At 32.4% G+C, this 27,132-nt stretch overlaps 2 protein-coding genes across 2 annotated transcripts in view; one reads left to right on the plus strand and one right to left on the minus strand.

The window, feature by feature from the left end:
- LOC127712830 (uncharacterized) overlaps positions 1–27,132 on the plus strand; it is a 270,720-nt gene that overhangs the window by 238,272 nt on the left and 5,316 nt on the right. Inside the window, exons 8-12 of the mRNA XM_052219437.1 lie at positions 11,188–11,499; positions 13,170–13,475; positions 15,156–15,373; positions 16,335–16,437; positions 24,113–24,166. Coding sequence (XP_052075397.1) covers positions 11,188–11,499; positions 13,170–13,475; positions 15,156–15,373; positions 16,335–16,437; positions 24,113–24,166 — 993 coding nt within the window. The remainder of the gene's footprint in view (positions 1–11,187; positions 11,500–13,169; positions 13,476–15,155; positions 15,374–16,334; positions 16,438–24,112; positions 24,167–27,132) is intronic.
- Positions 1–27,132, minus strand: part of LOC127711278 (toll-like receptor 6) — a 230,850-nt gene that overhangs the window by 102,169 nt on the left and 101,549 nt on the right. The gene's annotated exons all lie outside the window — the stretch shown is intronic.

A 27,132-nucleotide genomic window follows, 5' to 3' on the forward strand; every position in this document is an offset into this window, starting at 1 on the left:
GAACCGAAAAAAAAGTGGCAATAGTTGAGAATACTTAAGTTAAATGACAGTTGAATAGAAAGCCAACACTGTAAAACTAAATCATTATTTGCAAATCAATAAAAAAAACAATTTCAAATAAAGGCACTTGATTTCATAGTTTGGGTAACACCATTTATTTAAAATTGATGTGAAACAAGACAGACAATTTGAAACTGACAAAATGTTTATTTCTAGACATAAAGTCAAAATTAAGAACAAATTGTTTGGAGCTACAAAGGCGAAAACAATTTCCTGTTTAGTTTTTGTCAATGGTATTTGTATATTGAATTCTAATGCAATTTAAATGTAACTATTTGTTAGCTCATCGTCCGTCGTTGTCTGTTAACTTTTACAAAAATCTTCTCCTCTGAAACTATTGGACCAAATTTACCAAAATTCGCCACTATCAACATTAGGGTTTCTTGTTTTAAAAATTTGTCCAATGACCCAACCTGCCAACCAAGATGGCCGACATGGCTAAAAATATAACATAGGGGTAAAAACCAAGTTTTGTCAATATTTTGAAAACCGTGATAAATAGAGAGAATCTGACAGGGGTGGGGGGGCAAAAATGTTCAGTATGTTGAGCTCTGCAAATTGTTTAATTACGTCAAAACTGTTAAGGGACTTCTTATTGGAGTTATTGCTGTTCAATGACAAATTTTACAATTTTTTTTCATTTTTGCCTTTTATCTTGAAACTATAATCGATACAGAGAAACTTTAAATTGCAAAAATGATCAGCAAGACAAGATCTACAAACAATTCTAACATGATCGAAATTGCCAGTTGACTCCTTATTAGAGTTATTGCCCTTTGATGAAGAATTTTACCAATTTTTTGTGTTTTTGCCTTATATCTTAAAAATTATTATAGATAGATATTAGCTTGAATAAGCTAAAATGATCAATCAGCAAGACAAGATCTACAATTAAGACAAAATTAAGGAAATTGTCAGACGACTCCTTATTGGAGTTATTGCCCTTTAATGTCAATTTTTACCATTTTTTTGCGTTTTGCTTTATATGATAAACATTAATATAGATAAATAGAAACTTAAAATAACAAAAATGATCAGCAAGGCAAGATCTATAAACTAGTCAAATTTTGACAATATAGTAATAGTAGACTGCCACTCTTTATTGGAGTGATTGCCCTTAAAGACAAATCCTTCTATTCAGATCTACCAATTATATCTTCTTTAAATTTTATTATCACCTTAGGCTAGGTAAAAGCTTCACAATTAGCCAATAAAAAATCTGAGTCACCGGCCTTGTTTTCTAATTAAAACGCCATCATTTTCAGGGGATTTGGAAATCAGGACTTGTAGTTATTAGCAGTGAAATATTTTTTTAAAAGTCGGTATCACATAAAAATTGTCTGTTTTGTTAACCTTTTTGTCAGCAGAAATTACGTTATTGATATTATCATCTTCTGAGTAACAAATGATAACGATAAGTTGCTATAATAATTTATCCGAACTTTTTATGGTGCAATATTTATAAAAAAAATTACCTATGTTTTCTCGATGAGAATTTAATGGAATATGCATTGTTTGTTGTTAAATAAAATAAGGAAATAAAAACGTAGGGTCACCGTACCAGAAAAAGAGATATTTCTATAAAGGTGTTTAAAACTTGAATTGGCGGGAATACATTGCGCCAATTCTGATCAAGCAAACGTTTAAAGACGTTAGGCCGAATAATCAATGTTTTCACAGGTTATGGACAAATCAATTCCCTTTATTTGCTATTTTGTTGTAATTTTTATATACACATGATGGTAGTTATTTTTTAGCACAGACACGTAATCTAAAATTGGTGGCTCAAAAACAATGTGTTTAGTTAAGTTAACTATGTTTTAAACAGAAATTCCATTTTTAAACAATGAACTTTTTTTATGATTATGTGAATAGCGATGTAAAAGTAAAATAAAACTTATGAATATTGACTATAGACAGTGAAAGAGAACCAAGAATGCCTTATACTTTGTATCCTGCTGAATTACTTATAACATGGGATCTATTTAATATGATTATGTTGTATTGAAAAACGGTATATGTATTTTTGAATCCTCTGCAGACCAACTTTGCCAGCTTTTTCTTTAAAATGTGTCAGGCAATATACAAATACAATATATAAACTATTGGAATATAATTCTTTACAGTGGCAGATCCAGGGGGCGTAGAGGGCTTACACCTCCCCCTTTGATGATTTTTATGCCCCCGCCATAGCGGTGGGGGCATTAAGTTTTACCCTTGTGCGTCTGTACGTACGTCCCAAAATTTGTTTCCGTTCTATAACTTGAGTTTGCCTCAACCAAATGTTATGAAACTTATACACAATGCTTATTACCACGAAACACAGATCAAGTTTGAATTTTGGTGGCGTCACTTTAACCGTTCTAGAGTTATGCCCCTTTATAAATGGAAAAATTGCAAAATTTTTAGTTTCCGTTCTCTAACTTAAGTTTGCTTCAACCAAATGTTATGAAATTTATACACAATGCTTATTACCACAAAACACAGATCTAGTTTGAATTTTGGTGGCGTCACTTTAACCGTTCTAGAGATATGCTCCTTTATAAATGGAAAAATTGCAAAATTTTTATTTACTTCTAAATATCAAGTGATTTTTAAAATTTGAGTTATCTTCCTTTGTCCATGATTATAGTTGAATCAACTTCAATCAATACTTTATACAATGCAATGTAAAATTTTGACTTCCACTGATAAAACACAGATCAAGTTGAATTTGGGTAGTGTCACTTTAACTATTATTGAGTTATGCCCCTTTATAAATCGAAAGATTGCAAACTTTTGGGTTTCCATTCTGTAACTTAAGTTGCCCCAACCAAACATTATGAAACTTATACACAATATTCATTACCACAAAACTAAGATCAACTACAAATTTTTTGTTTCCGTTTTCTAACTTTAGTTTGCCTCAACCAAATGTTAGGAAACTTATACACATCTTTTTACTACATAATACAGATTAAGTACGAAATTTGGTGGCGACACTTTTACCATTCTTGAGTTATGTCCCATTATAAACATAAAAATTGCTGAATTTTTCATTTCTGTTCTCTAACTTTAGTTTGTCTAAACCAAATGTTATAAAACTTATACACAACCGTTCTAGAGTTATGCGTGTTTACAAATAGAAAAATTGCTGAATTTTTAGTTTCTGTTCTCTACTTAAGTTAGCATCAACCAAATGTTATGAGACTTAACACAATGCTTATTACCACAAAACTCAGATCAAGTTCAAATTTGGGTAGTGTCACTTTTACCGTTCTTCAGTTATGTCCCTTTATAACTATATGATATGCAAGCGGGGGCATCATCTGTGTCCACATGTAGACACTATTCACATTTATTTTTTTACAAAATATATAAATTTTTAGTATAAAATTCGTAAGGGTTCCGCGGAACCCAGTGTCTCGCCTACTTTTGGTGTTAATCGCAGGCTCAACAAAAATGAGGAAAAAAATTAATAAAAATATTCCTCTCTATACTATCTTTTGATTGTAAGTAGCTTCTGTCCAAGTTTGGTAAAATCCAGGATAATTTATGAATCTAATAAATGTTTTAAAAACTTAAACTGCAGAATGTATGTAATGTTGACTGGAAGAAAAACTAAGTCCATTTATAAGTAAAATACGGAAAAAATGGAACAAAATTTTATCAAAATTTCCTTCTAGATACTAGCTTTTGATCATAAACAAGCTTCTGTCCAAGTGTGGTACAAATCCAGGATAGTTTAAGAAAGTTGTTAAAATTTTAAAAACTTTAACCACAGAGTGAATGTAATGTTAACTGGCAGAAAACTAAGTCCATTTATAAGTAAAATACAGAAAAAATGGAATTTTCTTTTTACAAAATTTACTTCTGGATACTATCTTATGATCATAAACAAGCTTCTGTCCAAGTTTGGTACAAATCCAGGATAGTTTGAGAAAGATATTAAAATTTCCAAAACTTTAACCACAGAGTGAATGTTATGTTAACTGGCAGAAAAACTAAGTCCATTTATAAGTAAAATACGGAAAAAATGGATTTTTTTTTTACAAAATTTACTTCTGGATACTATCTTATGATCATAAACAAGCTTCTTTCCAAGTTTGGTAGAAATTTGGGATAGTTTAAGAAAGTTATTAAAATTTCCAAAACTTTAATAAACCACAGAGTGAATGTAATGTTTCCTGGCAGAAAAACAAAGTCCACTTATAAGTAAAATACGGAAAAAATGGAATTTTTTTTTTACATAATTTACTTTTGAATATAATCTTATAATCATAAACAAGCTTCTGTCCAAGTTTGGTAGAAATCTAGGATAGTTTAAGAAAGTTATTAAAATTTCAAAAACTTTAACCACAGAGTGAATATTTGTGGACGCCGCCAACGACGACGACGCCGACGGAATGTAGGATCGCTATGTCTCGCTTTTTCGACAAAAGTCGAAGGCTCGACAAAAATCATCCAAAATTTGTTTTTGTTGACTGGCCCCGCTAGGGTGGATATTTCTACATTATAGGCAATTACACTCCCTATGAAAAAACATGATTCGCCCCTGCTTAAAATCTATTATCAGTGTGCTCAGTATTGCAAATTTAACATTTTTTTGTAGATTTTTGTACTGAAGAAAATTTAATTCAGTTTAAGTAGACCGAGCTTTGCTTTCGGTATAATTCTAATTTTGGTTTAGAATGTCCTTCCTTTTCATTTTGAAGATAATTGACCGAAAACAGAATTTCTGTTTAGGTCATGTATTCATCACAATGTTGCTAGAGCCTCAGTCTGAGTACACACATTCAGCTGTCATACTGTGAATATCAGTAAAAATTTGATTTTTATGTCCCCCGCGTAATGCGTTGCGGGGGACATGGAAATACCGGGCGTCTGTCCGTGCGTCCATCCGTTTGTCCGTCCGGTCTTGTAAGCGCTCTCATGGGTACAATTCTTGCCAGATTTTTATAAAACTTATAATATAGGTTAATATCAGCAATATCTACGACAAAAGAGATGATTTCGGCTTCCCAATTGTGAATTTTCCATTTCTATGTAGCAACATTCCAGCAGCGCCTGCATACGGAGTATATATCTCCAAATTGATAAGATATTCCCAGGCTTGTATTTTCTATCATGAATTCCTTGATAGAGGGTTGCTGCTCACATGGAAGCTATAAAACCAAGAGTTCCAAATGGTGAAGTTGAAATCATCCCTTCATAAATTTTATGGACGTTATCAAGAGTTGGTTGACTGTTATGGAATATCCGTTTCACAGATGATAGCGGATATGTTCCTAATGTCGTATGTACAATCCTGTTCCCTTTTCACGAATGTGACCTACTGAATTAGACTATTTACCGGGTTTGTACTAACATGAGCAACACGACGGGCGCCACATGTAGAGCAGGATCTGCTTACCCTTCCGGAGCACCTGAGATCACCCCCAGTTTTTTGTTGGGGTTTGTGTTGCTTAGTCCTTAGTTTTCTATGTTGTGTTTTGTGTACTATTGTTTGTCTTTTTTCTTTTTTAGCCATGGCATTGTCAGTTTATATAATGGTGGATGATCGACTTTTTTTTACTCACGAGTACAATTCTTGCCAGATTTTAATAAAACTTATACTGTAGGTTAATATCAGCAATATCTGGGACAAGATCGACTTTTTTTAAAAGTTATGCCCTTGGAAATATAAAATATGTGCAATGCGGGGGACATTGGAATTCTGTTCATTTATTTAAATGATCCTAGCATTAAATTGGGAACCTGGTCTGACCTCTTTTCTTTCATATAAACTCTTGTGAAATAATTTTTATTGATATGCTTTTCACTTTACTTCTTCATTCAGACAACTACTGAACAAAAACACATTTATGTTTTACACACAAAAGTTGTACACCTGGTAACTGAAAATGGTCGATGTGCCATTTCAAGAGTGTTCAGACTTTGCAAATCAGAAAAAAATGGTTTAATAAAAAAACAAAAAAACACAGCATTATAAAACCATATGTTTACGTCTATAGATGTACTATATTTTACATGTATGCGTCGTTTGGGTACTGTATTATTGGCGTTAATCAAAAATCTACTATGTGTGTGTAGAAATGCTATCGCCATACAGATACAAAATACTTCAGTGCAATTTTCAATATGCATACGTATACATATACAAACTGCTATAGATACTGTTAAATTTAGATCACGGTTTTGATAATTTGCTTTCTTATAATGAATTTATTAAACACATACTATTAAGATTGACTCTTAAGAATATATTAGTTTATACAATTTTGAAGTAAAGGAAATTATATTATATGACAATTAGATTGACACTTCTTGTTGATGAATTTCCAGATTCGGTTTTGTTTCTTTACCATTTTAGCTCACCGGGCCCAAAGGGCCCCATGTGAGCTTATGCCATCACTTGGCGTCTGTCGTTGTCTGTTGTAAACTATTTCAAGAATCTTCTCCTCTGAAACTACTGGGCCAAATACCTTCAAACTTTAACTGAATGTTCCTTAGGGTATCTAGTTTATAAATTATATCCTAAGTTTTGATCCATCAACAAACATGGCCGCCATAGCTAAAAATAGAACATAGGGGTCACATGCAGTTTTTGGCTTATATCTCAAAAACTAAAGCATTGAGAGCAAATCTGACAGGGTAAAAATGCTCAAGGTCAATCTATCAGCCATGAAATTTCTAGACAAACCAAACAACCCATTGTTGGGTTGCTGCCACTAAATAGGTAATTTTAAGGAAATTTTGCAGTTTTTGGTTATTATCTTGAATATTATTGAAGATAAAGATAAACTGTAAACAGCAAGAATGTGCAGCAAAGTAAGAGCTGCAAAAAAGTTAATATGACCAAAATTGCCAATTGACCCCTTAAGGAGTTATTGCCCTTTAAAGACAATTTTACACAATTTGTTCATCATGTTTGCTTACATTTAAAAATCTTCTCCTCTGAAACTACTGGGCCTAATACTTCTAAAATTTAACTGAATGTTCCTTAGGGTAACTGGTTTATAAATTGTATCCAAAGTTTTGATCTATTAACAAACATGGCCGCCATGGCTAAAAACAGAAAATAGGGGTCAAATGCAGTTTTTTGTATTTTTTGCGGTCGTATATTGGTATCACATCGTCGTCGTCAGCGTCGTCCGAAGACATTTGGTTTCCGGACAGTAACTTAGTTTAAGAATATAAATTTCTATTTTTGGGGGCTCGGGGGGCAATTTTTTTTCCTCAAAAGAAAATTCTCTTCTAATGTTATTTTTTTGGAGGGGCGGGGGAGGGATTTAAGAAATTATCAATTTTCCAAAGAAAAAAAATTGGGGGTCACAATTTATTTTGCTAATTCTTTGTATATAGTCTGAAAACAGATTTACTAAGTATTGCGCAACGGCACAGTGTATTGCACAACAGCAAGAAATCTTCAATTGAATATAAATTCAAATCATACAACCAATTTCAAGTTCTTTGACATTTATTCTATGTCAGAAACCTATAATGTGTCAAATATTTAATTACAATCCAAATTCAGACCTGTATCAACTATCAAGCTTGAATATTGTGTCCATTTTTGCCCCAACTGTTCAGGGTTGGACATCTGCGGTCGTATCCAGCTGCGCTCGTCAAAGCAGTTTATTGACTTTTATCTCAAAAACTATAGCAGTTAAAGCAAAAGTGTCATGAGTTACGTTTAGTGATGAAAAAGTCAAATTCTATCTGCTATGAAATTTTCAGACCAATTGGACCACCCATTGTAGGGTTAAGGTCCGAAATAGTTTATTTTTATGAAATTTTACTGTTTTTGGTTATTATCTTTAATATTATAACAGATAGAGAGAAAGTATAAATGGCAATAAATGTTCATCTAAGTAAGATCTACAAATAAGTCAAACATGATCAAAATAGTCAATTGACCCGAGTTATTGCCCTTAAAACGCTTTTGTTTTTTACATTTTTTGTGAGTCTAATTACTTTTTCAAAATGTTCCTTAGGGTTTCTAGTTTAAAGATTGTAATCGAGGATTTGATCCATTCAAAAACATGGCGGCAGTTTCTAAAAAAAGAACATAGGGGTCAAACGAAGTTTTTGGCTTTCATCTCAAAAACTAAAGCAGTAAGAGCAAAACTGTCATAGGTGAAAGTGTTATTAAAACAGGTTTAGATTATATGTAACCTGTCAAGTAATCTTCAGATCAATAGGACAACTTATTGTTGGGTAACTGTCCAGAAATAGTTAATTTTTAGGAAATTTTACAGTTTTGGGTTATCAGAGGAGGATTTAGGGGGGGAGGGGCCAGGGGGCCCACGCCCCCCTTTTGTGGGAAAAAATTGGTTGATTATATAGGGATTCACTGAAGCATGACTGGAGCGGGCCCTCTCTTAGGCAGTCAGTGGGCCTCCCACTTATAAAAATTTCTGGATCCGCCACTGGTTATGTATTATCTTTAATATTATAGAAAGAGAGAAAGTGTAAATGACAAAATTGTTCAGCAAAGTAAGATCTACAAATAAGTCAAATGTCAGAAACTGAAATTACAGGTGAGAGATATCAGGCTCTCATGAGCCTCTTGTTTTTTATTGCTGTGTAGATGGCGTATACTCCTCATTTTCTTTGATATACATAAATAGGAAGATTCATTGCATCAACACTTCTGCTTAAATCTTCATATAGAAAATAATCACTTCCTCTACAATAGGGTATTATTTTGATGGTTTGTCTATTTTTTCCTTGTATTCTTCTTTTTTATATGCACATTTTTAGCTCACCTGGCCCGAAGGGCCAAGTGAGCTTTTCTCATCACTTTGCGTCCGTCGTCCGTCGTTGTTGTCCAGCGTCGTCTGTTAACTTTTACAAAAATCTTCTCCTCTGAAACTACTTGGCCACAATCATCATTGGGGTATCTAGTTTAAAAAATGTGTCTGGTGACCCGGCCAACCAACCAAGATGGCCGCCATAGCTAAAAATAAAACATAGGGGTAAAATGTAGATTTTGGCTTATATCTCTGAAACCAAAGCATTTAGAGCAAATCTGACACAGTTAAATTTGTTTATCAAGTCAAGATCTATCTGCCCTGAGATTTTCAGATGAATCAGACAGCCCGTTGTTTGGTTGCTGTCCCTGAATTGGTAATTTTAAGGAAATTTTGCCGTTTTTGGTTATTATTTTGAATATTATTATAGATAGAGATAACATGTAAACAGCAATAATGTTCAGCAAAGTAAGATCTACAAATAAGTCAACTTGACCAAAATGGTCAGTTGACCCCTTAAGGAGTATTTGCCCTTTATAGTCAATTTTTAACCATTTTTCGTAAATTTTTGTAATCTTTTACAAAAATCTTCTCCTCTGAAACTATGAAGACAAATTTAACCAAACTTGTCCACAATCATTATTAGGGTATCTAGTTTAAAAATTGTGTTCGATGACCCCGCCCGTGAACCAAGATGGCCGACATGGCTAAAAAATAGTACATAGGGTAAAATGCAGTTTTTGGCTCATTTCTCTGAAACCAAAGCATTTAGAGCAAATCTGAAAGGATAAAATTGTTCATTAGGTCAAGATCTATCTGCCCTGAAATTTTCAGACCAATCAGGCAACACGTTGTTGGGTTGCTGCCCCTGAATTGGTCATTTTAAGAAAATTTTGCAGCTTTTGGTTATTATCTTGAATATTATTATAGATAGAGATAAACTGTAAATGGCAATAATGTACAGCAAAGTAAGATCTACAAATAAGTCAACATGATCAAAATTGTCAATTGCCCCCTTAAGGAGTTATTGCCCTTTATAGTCAATTTTTTACAATTTTCATAAATTTTTGTAAATTTTTACACATTATTTCCACTGTAACTACTGGGCTAAGTTCATTATAGATAAAGATAATAGTAAGGAGCAAGAATGTTCAGTAAAGTAAGATCTACAAACACCACCATCACCGAAACACAATTTTGTCATGAATCCATCTGTGTCCTTTGTTTGATATGCACATAGACCAAGGTGAGCGACACAGGCTCTTTAGAGCCTCTAGTTATTCTTGTTATGTTGTTCCTCGAAAACGAAAACAAATAACTCATTTTCCAAATTAAGGAACACATCAACAATTCATTTTCTTCTAGGCAAATCGGAAATTCAAAACAATTGTCGTTCTCCTTCATCAGATCAACACATTAGGAGGAATAACTCTCATAAACGTTTAAAGTTAGCAGAAACTATGACGTCATAAACCGTTGACGGCATAGTACAGTTGCACTTGTATGTGCACATAAACAATAGAGGGATTTATCTTTAAATGAGGATTTTTTGGCCATCTTTTGTGTTTTGAACAAAAACTAAAGAAGATAGGGAGATACTAAACAGACAAAACGATCAGCAATACAAGATCAACTTAAAAGAAGTTTTTTGTTATGAATTCTATTCTCCTCTACAATGAAAGTGTCCTTTGTTGAATATTTACATTGACCTAGGTGAGTGACACAGGCTCTTTAGAGCCTCCAGTTTCATTAGCTATAATTTACCGTCAAATTCACTGTTAACCTGTCGTAACTAAGGAGTGAGTTGAATTGCTTGGATCAACAAATGTTTGATTACTACACTATAATAGAAAATTCAACAACACCTACCTCGCAAACGCCACTTTGAAAGGAATTTATCCAAATTTGAAACCTAAATAAGACAAAAAGAGAGGCAACACCGGGCTGAGATACCAAAGGAATATTCAAACTCAAGGTGAAATCAAACTGACCATGCCATGGCGAAAAACAAAAAAAAAACGACCGAAAGACAAATAACAGTACAACAGTACACAACACACGTTACATAGAAACCTAATACAGAGCAACACGAACCCAACCAAAAACCAGGGGTGATTTCAATTGCCCCAGAAGGATAAGTTTTCTTCTCATATTATGAATGAATTTAAAACCTGAATCCATATGTTATTTGTTTTCTGAACTTGTAAACCAAAATGCCAATAAGGTTCACTATTGCTTTTCTATTTTCAAAGAAAGCAACTTGTATATTTTTTGTCTGCCAAAGAGAGATTCATTTTTATGATGATATAATGCAGGACATCAATGTGTACAAAATGATCATACATAACTATCTAAATCACCATGGTTACCATATGTTTTGTTTCTTTTCCAGTTCACTACAGATTGTACCATTTCTATGATAAGATTGTACAAGACACCATTCTAGATAAAGATGTCCTTGATAAACTGATTTCCAAATGTATCCTCAGGATAGAAGACAGAGCGGAGATAGAACACTATCCCAGACAATCTGACCGCAACAAATGTATCTTAGACCTTCTAATTCAAAGACCACAAGATTCCTACAGTATATTATTAGAAGTTCTTAAGGAGTCTTCTACTTGTTCTACAGACCTGATAGCATGTTTGGAAGGTCAACAACTTTCTCATCATGAAGTTGTTTCACAGTCCAAAGTCAAAACAAGTAATGCATGAGTACTTAGTTTACATTTTGATTTTTTGTATGAAAGACACTGTTTTATAAATACCAATGAGACAAAACTTTAAAAACAAATTCACCTCCCACTTTTGTATCCAGATTATTGCATTCACACTTATAATGTACATTGAAGAAACACTCAAATAAAAAATAGTACAGGAAAAGTACTTTACTCTAAAGTTACAGTATAAAAGATAATGAAAACACCAGTACTAGCAACACATTTTACTGTGACTTAATGACTGTAAATGCAAAAGATACCAAAGGGACATTCAAACTCATAAGTCGAAAATAAACTAACAGCGCCATGGCTAAAAAGAAAAATATCAGCAAACAAACAAACAATAGTACACAAAACACAACATAGAAAACTGAAGACTGAGCAACACGAACCCCACCTAATATGGGGGTGATCTCAGGTGCTCCGGAAGGGTAAGCAGATCCTATTCCTCGTGGCAACCGTCGTGTAAGTGTTGCTCTATACCTATTGCAGTTTATTCAAAATTCTGACCAAATTGCAATTTGTTTTGTCAAACCAAAGTGTTCAACAGGTCAGAAATTTTTACAAACTGCTGTAGTAAACCACAGTCAAGTTGTGAAAGTGCAAGGGGATAAAAAAAAGCATACTTATAATCCTATTAGACTTTAATTCCTCTTCATTGTTTATTATGAAAATGAATATAAAAATTTCTGTACATTCTTTTATTGTAATTGTCTTTCAAAGGTGAAAGGTAGTAATTTTTGAACTGCTAAAAAATGTCCAAATTTAAGTTTTTGTATTATTTCTTCTAAAATGGTGTTTTTCTAATCTATGCATGCTACAAAGCTTTCTTTAAATGAATCTCTAAAATACTTTGTGAAATGTACTTTCAGGATAAATATGTTCTCTTGAAGTTTTAAAGGGAGATAAGATCAATATTTCAAAAGATCAATAATTTTAGATTATCTCCCATTGAAACTTATTAACAATGTATTGTTATTTCACATATATTTTACTGAATATTATATAACATGGTTTAATTCAAACTGATGTCTTATTCTTATGAATTTAGAAGATTTTTTAAAAGAAAAATTGTATGAAAGCTTAGTTTGGATATATATACCAAAATTGACAACAACACTTCAAAATGGTCTGCAATTTTATTTACTATGGTCTACATGTTTTGCCTTCAAGGCAGGCATCATCAGGACAATTTACATACAGAAATTAATTACTGAAGTACTCAAAGTGGTACATTGAATTTGACATTGACTCAATCGAAATGATTCACACAGGTGTTGGTTCACCAGACGGAGTTTAATTTCATATCAAAGAATGTTTACAGTCACTGAAAGCAAACTCAAAGTAACCTACTATGAAAACATGCTTAGCCACAAATAATAACAGGTTGTTACTAAGCCATATATAAATCAAAGAATTATAATAATGTATACCAATATGTTCTATGTAAGTTTTTTTACCTCATATTTCTTAAAAAAACCTATGCTAACCTATACGTTTTTAAATAATTTTCAATGTACATACATTTATTTTTAAAGAAAAAATTCCTAAACATCTATCTTTCAACGATATGAGTGTTAAATAGTACATGTAAACTAAATAAAAAGTCATAGCTTAATTTGATTTGACAGTTAATTCCTTTTCTTTATTTTAGTTACAGGGTACCATTCAGTCAGGTTACAAAAAAATTACTACAATCTGACTGAGAATTTATCTGACGTAAGAAATGTCATTGATTTATTGATATCAAAGGGAGTTTTAGCACCTGATGACCATGCAGAAATTGTTTCCAGTGGAGTGTCAGCTGAAATCAATAGAAGACTAATAGCTAAGATCAGAAGTGAACAAGATTATCTGTTTCTTCTTGAGGCACTCAAGGTGGACCCTTGCAATGGAGAACTAGCACATGACTTAGAATCAACTGATGTTAGCCAAGATGAATTAAACCTTGTTCAAACAGGTTCAGTTATTTTATGAACTATTTATGAATTTACCATGTTTTCATTGAATGCCCAACTGCAAGCATAATAAAAATGAAATCATCTAAAACTTCACAGAGAATAGGGAGCACTTCTTATATAACATGGATCAGGTTTATGATGATCAGGGGCACTAGAAGGTAAACTTTCTGCTTTACTTGGTGAACAATTGAAGTTTTACCAGAAGAGTTAAGAAATATTACCAGTGTACATTCATGTCAAGATGGGTACGGCTCAAAAGTGTAATTTTGATTTACCAATACTTTCTGTATGGTATATTTGTGATATGTACTTCATAATTTGTAATTTTGTAAATTTGTGATATGTTTATTTGTTATTCGAAATTAGTAGTACGTTGATTTGAATCTTGCATTTAAGGTATTTTAAAAGTTAATCTTAAAAAAAATGGCAGTATTGATCGTAATGTTATATTTTTTTACTTTCACTGTTGGATAACTCAGCCAGGTACAACAAAGTTGGACTATAATTAGGGCCCCGCTGAATGGCGGACGCCCTATAGTGATCAGTCTGTCCGTCCGTCTGTCCGTCCGTAACAAATTATGTCCGCTCTATACCTAGAGAACCGTTATGATTTCAAAGTTTATACTTGACATGTATATTAACCAACACCAGAGGGTGTGTCATAATGTATGAACAACTTCCTAGGTCAAAGGTCAAGGTCTAAAACTTTGGTTTTAGTTGACAACCCCATGTCCTATGGTAAAGATCGTGTCCGCTCTATATCTTGAGAACTGTTATGATTTCAAAGTTTATACTTGACATGTATATAAACCAACACCAGAGGGTGTGTCATAATTTATGTACAACTTCCTAGGTCAAAGGTCAAGGTCAAAAACTTTGGTTTCAGTTGACAACCCCATGTCCAATGATAAAGATACAAATTTTTTACCACACATTATTCACAGCGGGGCCCACAGAGATGGCTCCCATCTCAATGATGTCTAGTTAACTTTGACAATGCATCACCATGCTTGTTTTTAGGAAAACTCTTACTAACATTTGCAACAAATTTATTTCCCCATTGCTGCCTCATATTTTGCAGAAAAATAGCATTTCTTACATTTGAAAAAAGTTAAATGACTTATATAAAATCAAATTCCATATGCAGTGTTCATGTAGTCAATAATTAACTAAATACAGATATTGCTCTACTGATTCATTTGAAAACAACATATCATTTTTTGTGAGATTCAGAGAAGTAGTTTACTGTGAATTCAGAATTTTTTGCGATATAGTATTATTGTGAAAATTATGACTAGATACATTTCACAACATAATTTTGAAAGAGTTATGCCCCTTGGATATATTTATTACATGAAAAATTGCATTGTAATTCCCCTCATGCGTACAATTTTTGCTGGATTTTTATCAAATTTATATCATAGTCTTATATCATGTATATAAGCAATGTCTTTGACAAATTAGAATTCAGAGCTGATTTTTACAAATATTAATTATATCAGAAATTGCATTCCATTTGCTCTCATGCCTTCATAAATTCTCTTGGATATTTATAAAAAATTTGAAAAAATAAAAAAAAGTTCTTTTCAGTTATTGCCCATAGACAGATTAGATATGTGCAAAGGGGTGGACATTGGAACTCTGTTATTTTATTTTTATATAATTTTTTTTTACAAGAGCCACAGTACCATCACTAACAAACAGACCAGGATTCCAGACGCTGGTTACATTAGTTTCTATGGTTAAAGCTGTACAGATTCCAAATACAGAACCAGACAGCCATGATACCAGTTTATCAGCAGACTTATATAGACTACAGTCTTGGTATAAAAAGATCATTAAAATGACATCCATGGATTCACATCAATACCAACAATTTGTTGAAATAATACAAGCAGTAAGTTATTGTTTTATGTATGTTAAGTGTTTGTTTGGATGTAATAAATGGTAACACAACCTTGTCAATCCGTTAAAAAAGTTAATTACATTAGTCCTAATATATGATTTATCTATAATATTATTTTTGTTAAAAGAAAGATGTCTCTGGTGGACTGACTTCAAAGGGCAGTTGTGAGGTTTTGCTATAATTTTTTCTTTAATTTTCTTCGACCTTTTAACATTTTTTGTAGACTGAAAATTCCAGGTCAATTTCATTTCTCTGCTACCAAATATTTTAAAATGTTATTGGAATGATAGTTAAGATGTCTGAGAAGACCAGGGTTGTTTTTTATTCTAGCCAGGTCCAAGCCTAGGACTTTTACCTCAAGATTTTGCTAAGCCCCTTAACCTAAGTATTAAGCCCTATGTTTTTAAAAAGTCATTAATTTTATGAAACTTGTTGTAGCATAGTAACACTCTGAGACTTTTTGTGTAGTTAACCATACAAGGCCCCCGATTTTGATTTCACAATTTTTGTAGTAGTTTTGTAACTTTTACCATTCTCTGCCTATTGTATCATAGTGTTACACAGGGGACTTTTCATATTCATTAATTTTGTGAAGTAGACAATGTAATAACTATTTAAATTTTGCAGGTATCTTTGTTGGTGTTTTGTTTTACTATTGTGGTATAAAGGCTATTCATTAATGATTTTGAAATCTAGATTGATTTATTGGTTGATGTTTGATTCAAATCTATATGGTTATGTTAAGTTTATTATCGATTATTTAGTTGAAGAGCAGCGGAGGACATTTTGTAATGGCATACTTTTTAGACAGGAGAAAAAAAATAAAAACAACACATTATAAATTTCATGTTTCCAAGGTGGTTTATGGAATGGTGTAAGACCTGTTTATCTGTCTGCAATGAAATAAGATTTCTTAAATCAGTTTTATGTTTTTTGTTTTATTTGTAAACAGATTTTTATGAGAATTGGTGGAAAGGAGAATCCTGCTGTTATAGAAATTAGATTGAGTCCTGTCCTGCTAAAACAAGTTAAAAAGATTCTTGACCATTTACAAGGTAATCTAGTGATTAATTAAATATTACTGACGAAATTATATAATAGTCTCTGATAAGAAATTATGTGAGAAAGTTGTAAGATGTTACTATGAAGGGATAAAGTTAAAGATTGAGAAACATGAACCCTATATAAAATCTGTTTAAATACTGTTAATTCAGAATTTATTGCGTGCATTTATTATTGCGATTTTTAAAGATTGGACAAAATTGCAAGATAAATTATTTTGATATTGGGAAAAGTTGCATATACATATATATGTTTCAGATATCAGTATGCGTGTTCTAATTATTGCGAGACTCCCCCAGACACATTATTCACATTCATTAATAGAAATGTCACAATAGTTTCTGAATTACAGTACAACGGTAAGCAGTTCTTACTCCACTAATTGTACCCATCATGTGCCTCAAGACTTGATTGAATGATGTTAACGCCACTTCCAGCATTGTGCTATTTTATGGCGATCAGTTTTAATTAATGCAGGAAGCCAGTGATAACCACGACCTTCGGTAGCAAAACTGACATTCCTAGTCAGTTAAGATTGAAGTTGAGTGCACATGATATGTGCAAGATTCAAACTCATAACCTCAGTGTTGCCAGGCTAGTGATACAGTAATTAAACTTCTTAGACAACTCGGCAACCATCATAACAAGTAGTTAAAAGTCTTAAATATAAGAAAGAAAATGAAAAGTTCACTATGAAAAATTGAATTAAAGTTTCTCAAATAATATAGTATGAAGGAGATGTGGTATTATTGCCAATGAGACAACTATCCACCAAATGCAGAAATACAAGATTTAGGATATAAACAACTAAAAGTCACCACTCGACCTTCAACTATGAGTAAAACTATTAAAAGTCCCAGGATTACAAAGTGTGAAACAATTCAGAAGAGAAAACTAACAACCTGATTGACACTAAAACAAAAACAAACAAAAAAACACCAAAAACATTTATGATAATGATATTAACTAGACTGCAGGATGTATAAATGCACAGAAATGTCTGGTCAGAATGAGAGTTAAATCCACTGCCACTTGTGAAGAGAGTGTCACTCGGTTAATAGCCCTTGCAACAACTCTTTTAGCGATTCCTAGGTATCCACCAGCCAAATTTCTGTCCCTATCTAATATACCCTTATTTTCTAGTGAGATTCTCACTTCCACTCCCTAAATCATGGTGGACTCCTTATACATGTTATAGCAGGACTTAGATTTTGCATTTATTGTTAAAATTTTGTCCTGAACCAGAATGAAATAATTGACACTGGACGTAAAGATAACAACTATCAATCAATTATACAACCATAAATTTATTTATTGTTTCTAGAGGAGTCCACTCAATTAGGGGAAACAATTGTGAATCATGTGTATGATGATTGGTGAAAAGGAGTTTTCAACAAAATTTTAATATTTTGAGTTTTGGACTAATAAATTGGTTAACGTTAAGATTTATTAATTTCACATGTTAAGAAAAAATGGGTTTCATTTTCAGCCTCATTAATATTACAATGTATACAAATTCTTTTTTCTCTGTGAATTCTTTTATAGCCACCTTCTCTTTATTTCCAGGAAATGGTCACTTAGTCGCATTTTACATAATATTTTGCTGTTTTTCAAAATTATTTTTTAGAATATATTTGTCAAATTCATACATTTTGTATTTTGTTGTACATGAATACTTTACTATTTTCAAAGCTAACTTTTAGTTCTTTTTTTTAATCTTTCTCTTGTTTACAGTTTGTTTCCTATTTTTTATTATACGCCCGTCAAATTTTTGACGGGACGTATTATGGTATACAAATGTCCGGCGTCTGTCCGTCTGTCTGTCCGGCGTAAACATGTCGCACCGTAACTTGAGAATGACTTATCCAAATTTCATGAAACTTAACATAGTTGTTTCTTATGATGGTCAAACGATCTGTATACTTTTTGGTGATAATAAGATTAAAACTTTTTGAGTTACGGGACTTAGTAACTAAAACAGGTGTGTGTTTTTTTTCACATGTCGCGCCGTATCTCAAAAACAATTTATGATTATTGCTTAAAACTTTACACACTTCTTAGTTATATTAATCTTAAGATCTGTTTACTTTTTGGTGATGATTCAAAATTTTATTTTAGAGATATTGAGTATTTTGTTAACAAAGGGGGGGGGGGGGGGGGTTTCACATGTCGCGCCGTATCTCAAAAACAGTTTATGACTATTGCTTAAAACTTTACACACTTCTTAGTTATATTAACCTTAAGATCTGTATAATTTTTGGTGATGATTCAAAATTTCATTTTTGAGTTATTGAGTATTTTGTAAAAAAAGGGGGAGGGGTTTTTCACATGTCGCGCAGTATCTCAAAAACGATTTATGATTATTGCTTAAAATTTTACACACTTCTTAGTTATATTAATCTAAAGATCTGTATACTTTTTGGTTTTGATTCAAAATTTTATTTTAGAGATATTGAGTTTTTTGTTAAAAAAAAGGGGGGTTTTCGCATGTCACGCCGTATGTCAGAAACTATTTATGCTTATTGCATAAAAATTCACACACAAGACGACGGGCGTATCATGCGCTCATGGCGCAGCTGTTTATTTTAATATGTTTATTTTATTTGTGTTAGATATATTTTCTAAATATTAAATCCATGAAAATGTGCCTTTTGTGATGAGCCAATAAGATAAAAAGAAAGCGTCATGTAATAATTAAAGGGTTACTTTCACTACTTAATATTCTTACTAAGTATTTAAAAAAGAATCTATGGGACACTAATGGCTAGGTCTGCTCTTGCAGCTTATTTAGAATTTTAGCCTAAATATACAACTTCAACATTTTGTCATCGCAACTCCTCTGAAACCACACAACAGAATTTCCTGAAACTTTGTAGATAATAAGGACATAATATGACATGATGTAGATGTGCATATTAACAGGAATTTATGATTCTATTTTTTTTTCTTGGAGTTATGCCCTTTTGAAGTTAGAATTTTGGCCTAATTATACTAATGCAACAGTTTGTCATTGCAACTTCTCTGAAACCACACAACAGAATTTCCTGAAACTTAAATTTGTAGATAATAAGGACATCATATGTAGATGTGCATATCCCCAAAAATTAGGCTTAAATTAAGATATTGTTTGTTTGCCGTTTACCGACCGACCATTGGAAATCCGCCCGACATTGATTTGAAGAAATTATTTTTAATACTTCTATCGACACGATCCGAAACATTGGGTTGTTCCCGGAATTGATTTAAAGTCTAGGTCTTTTCAAGTTCAGTTTTTCTTACCTTCCCGTCAAGCGTTCATCTAACCGTTTAATGGTAAAGCACATGGAGATCGTTTAGGTACAGGTATCAATGAAGTCATGGAGGAGTACTTTACGCTGTTGTTTTCTGTCAATATTAAGACAAATTACAAACAAAAAGGTTTAATGGTAAACTGTTTATACAGATTCAGGCAGAGTTGCACATGGAGTAATGTCTTCGATGTCGGCTAGATATCATGGACGATGATGCAGCGGAAATTTATAAAACCGACATAACCGTTTCTGTCTCAAACAAATTGGGTACAGAATATTTAGATCCTGACTTTAGGGAACTAATATCAGTGGTAAAACAATTCGATAGCAGCCTGAAGTATGCCATATTTTCTATAAATGGTTGTGAAGACAACAAAGATGAAACCACTCCTCCATGACTTCATGGATACCTATAAAAACACTTGTACAGAACAGAAATATTAATGGAAAGACAATGCCAAATCAATTAGAAGCCACCCAAACTACACAAATATGTAGGTAAAATGATTGGTCAGCTTGAAAAATAAATATACTCTCTCTCTATATGAAATCTATCTTCTCTCGCAATGAATATGCTCCTTTAAGATAAGGGTGGCTGGCCCACTCAATGAAATCATTCTCTCTTACAATATTAAATTTACCCAAACTGAGTGGCCTGTGTGAATATAGAATTGAAACATTCCCTAAAGAGCTATGCTGCCAAATTTTTTATGCAGTTAAAACATTTCAGTGCAGGCCATTTACTTTTAAAGGGTTGCTATGGATTTAACTACGAAGTCTAAAAAAATTTTTGGTTTTCAATGAAGCCTGGCATGAACATATCTTTCAAAATATAATCAAATTACATGTATAATTAAATATTGTTAGAAATTGGAAAACAGTCAGATGTCTAATATATTTTTTAAGTTGCCTTTTTTGTTCAATTGAGGAAGATTCAATGACTATTTTTTTTTATTGAAAACACTCTTAGATAAGCAGCCTGGGCAGGTGTTTATAAAGCTTCAATATCTACATTTTTCGGATGAAAGTACTCTACTCATGAAAGCATTCTAGTCAAGAAGCATATAAGTCAGTGAATATATTTCTTTAAAACATTATTTTAGTCATTCCTTGTTTTATAGTGTTCCAGTATATAATAATACCATAATTTTTATGTCATATATTGGATAATTACACTATGTTATAGTTTCAGTTTTTATAAAAAAAAGTTTTTAATCTGAAAATGCCTGTTCATTTCGTATTGATTTTCAGTGTTTGTTGTTTTAACATGTTTTTTCTTTATGAGAAACTTGGTTTGTGTAACTACTTGTTTAAATTTTATTTTGGCTGATTAAATAAAAGATTTTTCCTATCTACTGACCCTTCAGTCTGAAGGTACAGTCGGAAAACTGCAAACAAATATATTTTTAAGGTAGGCCTTATTATCAGTTGACTCTTCTATGTGTTGTGCCCTTTGAACTTAAAATCTGGCTTCAATATACTACTGCAACAGTTTGTCATCACAACTCCTCTGAAACCACACAACAGAATTTCCTGAAACTTTGTAGATAATGAGGACATAATATCCACAAGAAATTATTATCAGTTGACTTTTGGAGGAGTTATGATTCTTGGAAATCTGGTGAGATTTTGTTTACCAGCTAACAATGTGGGGGCGTGGGGTATGTGAGCGTGCTCACAAAGGTTCTTTAATTCTGTTTTATAATTTACCTTTTGAGTCAATGTTGCGGATCACCACATTAAGGTTATTCCACAGTCGTATTGTTGAAGGTATGCAGTATTCTTGGGTCAATGAAATGTCTACAAAAAGGTTATATTATATCATTCCCATTATGTAAGGGGTACTTTGGATTGTAGGTGGAATTAAATTGCAAAGATAGGCCGCTGCATTATTATCTTGAATATATTAAAATAATTATAACCTCATCCTTTCTCTTCGTTCAGCTAGAGTTTCCCAACCAATCTCATCATAAATAATTTACTACCAGTGAAAAGAGGAAGACCTGTTACAATACTGGCTGCTTCAAGCTGCAATTGCTCTAATTTGTTACAACAATGGACACAAATTTCAGTTGTCTGATGTTAAATGTGATCAGTTTTATTATTTGTTTGTGGTAAAATGCAATCAATTTCAGTTGTCTGCTGTTAAATGTAATTAGTTTTAGTTGCCTGATGTAAACTGTAATGAGTTTCAGATATCTTATGTAAAATGTTATTCATATGTTGAGATGTTACACCACTGTCTCAGGGGAGGGGTGGGCACTTACAATGTAAAAACATGTTTTACACTGCCACATTCTTTATGTGCCTGTCCCAAGCAGCAAGCCTGTAATTTAGTAGTTGTAGTTTGTTGCTGTATATCATATTTGTTTTTCTTTCATTGTTTTGTACATATATCGGTTTTTTCATTTGAATTGTTTTACATTTATCATTAAGGGGCCTTTTATAGCTGACTATGTGGTATGGGTTTTGCTCATTAGTTGTCTGATGTCAAATGTAATCAGTTTCAATTGTCTGATGTTAAATGTGATCAATTTTAGTTGTCAGATGTCAAATGTAATCTGTTTAAGTTAGCTGATGTCAAGTGTAATCTGTTTCAGTCGTTTTATGTTAAATGTGATCAATTTTAGTTATCTGATATCAAATGTAATCTGTTTCAGTTGTCTGATGTAAAATGTAATCAGTTTTAGTTGTCTGATGTCAAATGTAATCTGTTTAAGTTAGCTGATGTCAAATGTAATCTGTTTAAGTTGTCTGATGTCAAATGTATTGCATTTTAGTTGTCTGATGTCAAATGTGATCAGTTTTAGTTGTTGGATGTCAAATGTAATCCATTTTAGTTGGCTGATGTCAAATGTAATCAGTTTCAGTTGTCTGATGTCAAATTTAATCCATTTCAGTTGTCTGATAATTAATGTAATGAGTTTAACTTGTCTGACGTCAAATGTGATCAAATGTAATCAGTTTTAGTTGTCTGATGTCAAATGTAATCAGTTTCAGTTGTCTGATGTCAAATGTTATCAGTTTTAGTTGTCTGATGTCAAATGTTATCCGTTTTAGTTGTCTGATGTCAAATGTTATCCGTTTTAGTTGTCTGATGTCCAATGTTATCCGTTTTAGTTGTCTGATGTCAAATGTTATCCGTTTTAGTTGTCTGATGTCAAATGTGATCTGTTATAGTTATCTGATATCAGATGTAATCTGTTTTAGTCATCTGATGTCAAATGTAATCAGTTGAAGTTAGTTTTAGTTGTCTGATATCAAATGTATTCAGTTTAAGTTAGATGAGGTCAAATGTTATCCGTTTTAGTTGTCTGATGATAAATGTTATCAGTTTTAGTTGGCTGATGTCAAATGTAATCAGTTTTATGTAGCTGATGTCAAAAGTAATCAGTTTTAGTTGACTGATGTAAAATGTAATTTGTTTAAGTTGTCTGATGTCATATGTAATCAGCTTTAGTTGTTTGATGTTAAATGTAATCAGTTTCAGTTGTTTGATATTAGATGTAATCAGTTTCAGTTGTTTGATGTCAGATGTAATCATTTTCAGTTGTCTAATGTTAAATGTAATCAGTTTTAGTTGTTTGATGTTAAATATAACCAGTTTTGATTGTCTAAAGTCAAATGTAACCAGTTTTACTTGTCTGATGTTAAATTTAGTCTGTGTCAGTTGTTTGATGTTAAATGTAACAGTTTTAATTGTCTGATGTTAAATGTAATCACTTTCAGTTGTTTGATGTCAAATGTAATCAGTTTCAGTTGTCTGGAGATAAATGTAATCAGTTTTACTTGTCTGATGTTAAATTTAGTCTGTGTCAGTTGTTTGACGTTAAATGTAATTATTTTTAGTTGTTTGATGTCAGATGCTATCAGTTTCAGTTGTCTGATGTTAAATGTCATCAGTTTCAGTTGTTTTGATGTCAAATGTAATCAGTTTTAGTTGTCTGATGTCAAATGTAACCAGTTTTAGTTGTCTGATGTTAAATGTCATCAGTTTCAGTTGTTTGATGTCAAATGTTACCAATTTTAGTTGTCTGATGTTAAATGTCGCCAGTTTTAGTTGTTTGATGTCAAATGTTACCAATTTTAGTTGTCTGATGTTAAAAGTAATCAGTTCTGGTTATTTGATGTTTAATGTAATAAGTTGCAGTTGTCTGATGTTAAATGTAATCAGTATCAAATGCCTGGTTAAAAATGTAATTAGTTTTTGACAGTTGATTTATTTTGAATTAATATGGGATACCATGATTCAACCATGTCACCAGTATCAGATTCCTGAGGTCATATATAATTGATATATATATATATCATATGTTTGACTACTTTATGAGAATTTCAAGATATATATTTTCAAATAGTCTATATGTTCTTATTCCAGAACAAGACGAGAAAGAAACTGAACAGGAGGAAGTTATCCCAAGGAATATAAGAGGTATATTATTAGATCATGTATTGATGACAACTTCTAACTTGACAATAAAAATGACAGCTCCCCTGCAACCTTTGCACATTCTTTGCAGGAAATGGTTTAAACAATTTTTTCGTTATAATACACTTTTTTATATTGTAGATGGTAGAAGAGAGACAAATTTAAAGATACTAAAGAGATATCTCAAAACCATAAGTCGAAAAATAATCTGACAATGCCATGGCAAAAAACAAAAACAATGAGAAGACGAACACCAGTACACAAAACTTAGCATAAAAAACTAAAAACTGAACAAAACAAACCCCACAAAAAACCAGTGGTGATTTCATGTGCTTTGGAAGAGTTGATGAATCCTGCTCCACATGTGGCACCCTTCATGTTTCTCATGTACTGTGGATTCATTATTATATCTTTGGATACCAATTTTTGTGGATTTCATGTGTAGCCATTGACAAAACCAAGAAATCAAATATCCACGAAAATGCATTTTTCTCAATCCACGAAAATTTATACACGCAGTAGGTACAAACCTATTGATAAGTCTTATTCGGGAAAAGAGGACAGGATTGTGGTCACATCTGGGGTCTTCTGTGAAACAAATATTCTGTAATGATCAACCAACTCGTGATGGCATCTGCAGAAGCTTTAACCATATTTTGTGGGTATTGATGTGTCCTAAGGTCTTCCTCACCCTCATGGTGAAGAAGATCCCTATTGGTTTTTTTTCAATACTGTGGATTCATTATTATTCGTTTGATACCAATTTTCGTTGATTTCCTGGGTATAGGTGAACCACGAATTTAAATGTTCAACGAATCCAAAATTGCTATAAGCTTGTATGCAGACTTTGTCAAAACCACGAAATCAAATATCAAGGAAAATGCAACTTTTCCTCAATCCACGAAAATTGATTCCCACAAAAATAAGTGATTCCACAGTAGGTCAAAGGTCAAGATCATAGCACTGAATAAAATTCTGGCAACATTCTGGTTTCTGGATGGCTAAATTTAAATTATCAGTTGACTCCTTGTAGGGGTTATTACTCTTGAATTTATATTTATTAATTTATTTTATTTTTCCCGAAAACCTTTCATAGTAGATCTGTAAATAGCAAAAACAATGAGTAAAATAAGATCCATCAATAAGTTGAATTGACTGAACTTGTCAGTTGACCCCCAATGTTTTGTGCTTTTGTCCTATATCATTTTATCTATAATGGATAAACTTAAATTTTTAATTATAAAATAATCAGCAACACAAATTCAACATATATGTCAATATGGATGAAATCGTCATTCCCCTAATTTTTTATACGACCGCAAAAAAATTTTTGTGGTCGTATATTGGTATGACGTTGGCGTCGTCGTCGTCGTTTGGCATCGTCCGAAGACACATTGGTTTTCGCACTCTAACTTTAGTTTAAGTGAATGGATCTCTATGAAATTTTACCACAAGGTTCAATACCACAAAAGGAAGGTTGGGATTGATTTTGGGGGTTATGGTACCAACAGTAAAGGAATTAGGGGCCAAAAAAGGGGCAAAAAACAAGCATTTTTCTAGTTTCAGGACAATAACTTGTGTGTAAGTGTATGGATCTTTCTGAAATTGTACTACAAGGTTCCATATCACAAAGGGAAAGCTGGGTTTGAGTTTGGGGGTAATTGCCCTAAACGTTTAGGAATTTGGGGCCAAAAAGGGGCCAAAAAACACATTTTTCTAGTTTCCAGACAATAACTTGTGTTCAAGTGTATGGATCTCTCTGAAATTGTACTGCAAGGTACCATACCACAAAGGGAAGGCTGGGATTGAGTTTGGGGGTGATGAATCATAAGAGGGTTCAAAAAATTTGGGGGGGGGTTTCCTTTTTTTTCTTTTTTCCTTTTTTTTTTCTTTTAAAATTTTCCATTTTAAGTTGGTTATTTCTGATTTATATTTAAAAGCAAATAATAATGATATGGTAGGAGATACACACCAAACAGGATGTATAAATTATTATATAATAAGTATTGTGCAATAATAAGAAATTTTCAATTGCACAGTATTGCACAATAGCAAGAAATCTTCAATTGCACAGTATTGCACAATAGCAAGAAATCTTCAATTGCACAGTATTGCGCAATAGCAAGAAATATCCAATAGCACAATATTGCGCAATAGCAAGAAATTGTCAATTGTACAGTATTGCGCAATAGCAAGAAATATTTAATTGCACAGTATTGTGCAAAAGAAGATACTTCGTATAAATTGCTTATTTCTTGACCAATTTCAATGGGGTTTTATTCTTGAATTCTTGGGTTTCTTTAATATGCTGAATCTAACCGTGTATTTAGTTTTTGGATTTTGGGCCCCGTTTTTAAATTGGTCCACATTGAGGTTCAAAGGGTCCAAAATTAAACTTTGTTTGATTTCATCAAAAATTGAATTATTGGGGTTCTTTGATATGCCGAATCTAACTGTGTATTTAGATTTTTAATTTTTGGTTCCGTTTTCAAATTGGTCTACATTAAGGTCCAAAGGGTCCAAAATTAAACTTAGTTTGATTTTAACAAAAATTGAATTCTTAGGGTTCTTTGATATGCTGAATCTAAACATGTATTTAGATTTTTGATTATGGGCCCAGTTTTCAAGTTGGTCCAAATCGGGGTCCAAAATTAAACTTTGTTTGATTTCAACAAAAATTGAATATATGGGGTTCTTTGATATGCTGAATCTAACCATGTATTTAGATTTTTGATTTTTGGGCCCCGTTATCAACTTTGTCCACATTGAGGTCAAAAGGGTCCAAAATTAAACTTTGTTTGATTTCACCAAAAATTGAATTCTTGGGGTTCTTTGATATGCTGAATCTAACCATGTATTTAGATTTTGGATATTGGACCATAATAGGTGAATGTCCAATTTAAGATTTTTAAGTTCTTAGACCACATTCATTCTGTGTCAGAAACCTATGCTGTGTCAAATATTTAATC

The sequence above is a fragment of the Mytilus californianus genome, unplaced genomic scaffold (genome assembly GCF_021869535.1).
Source record: "Mytilus californianus isolate M0D057914Y unplaced genomic scaffold, xbMytCali1.0.p SCAF_8, whole genome shotgun sequence".
NCBI lineage: Eukaryota > Metazoa > Mollusca > Bivalvia > Mytilida > Mytilidae > Mytilus > Mytilus californianus.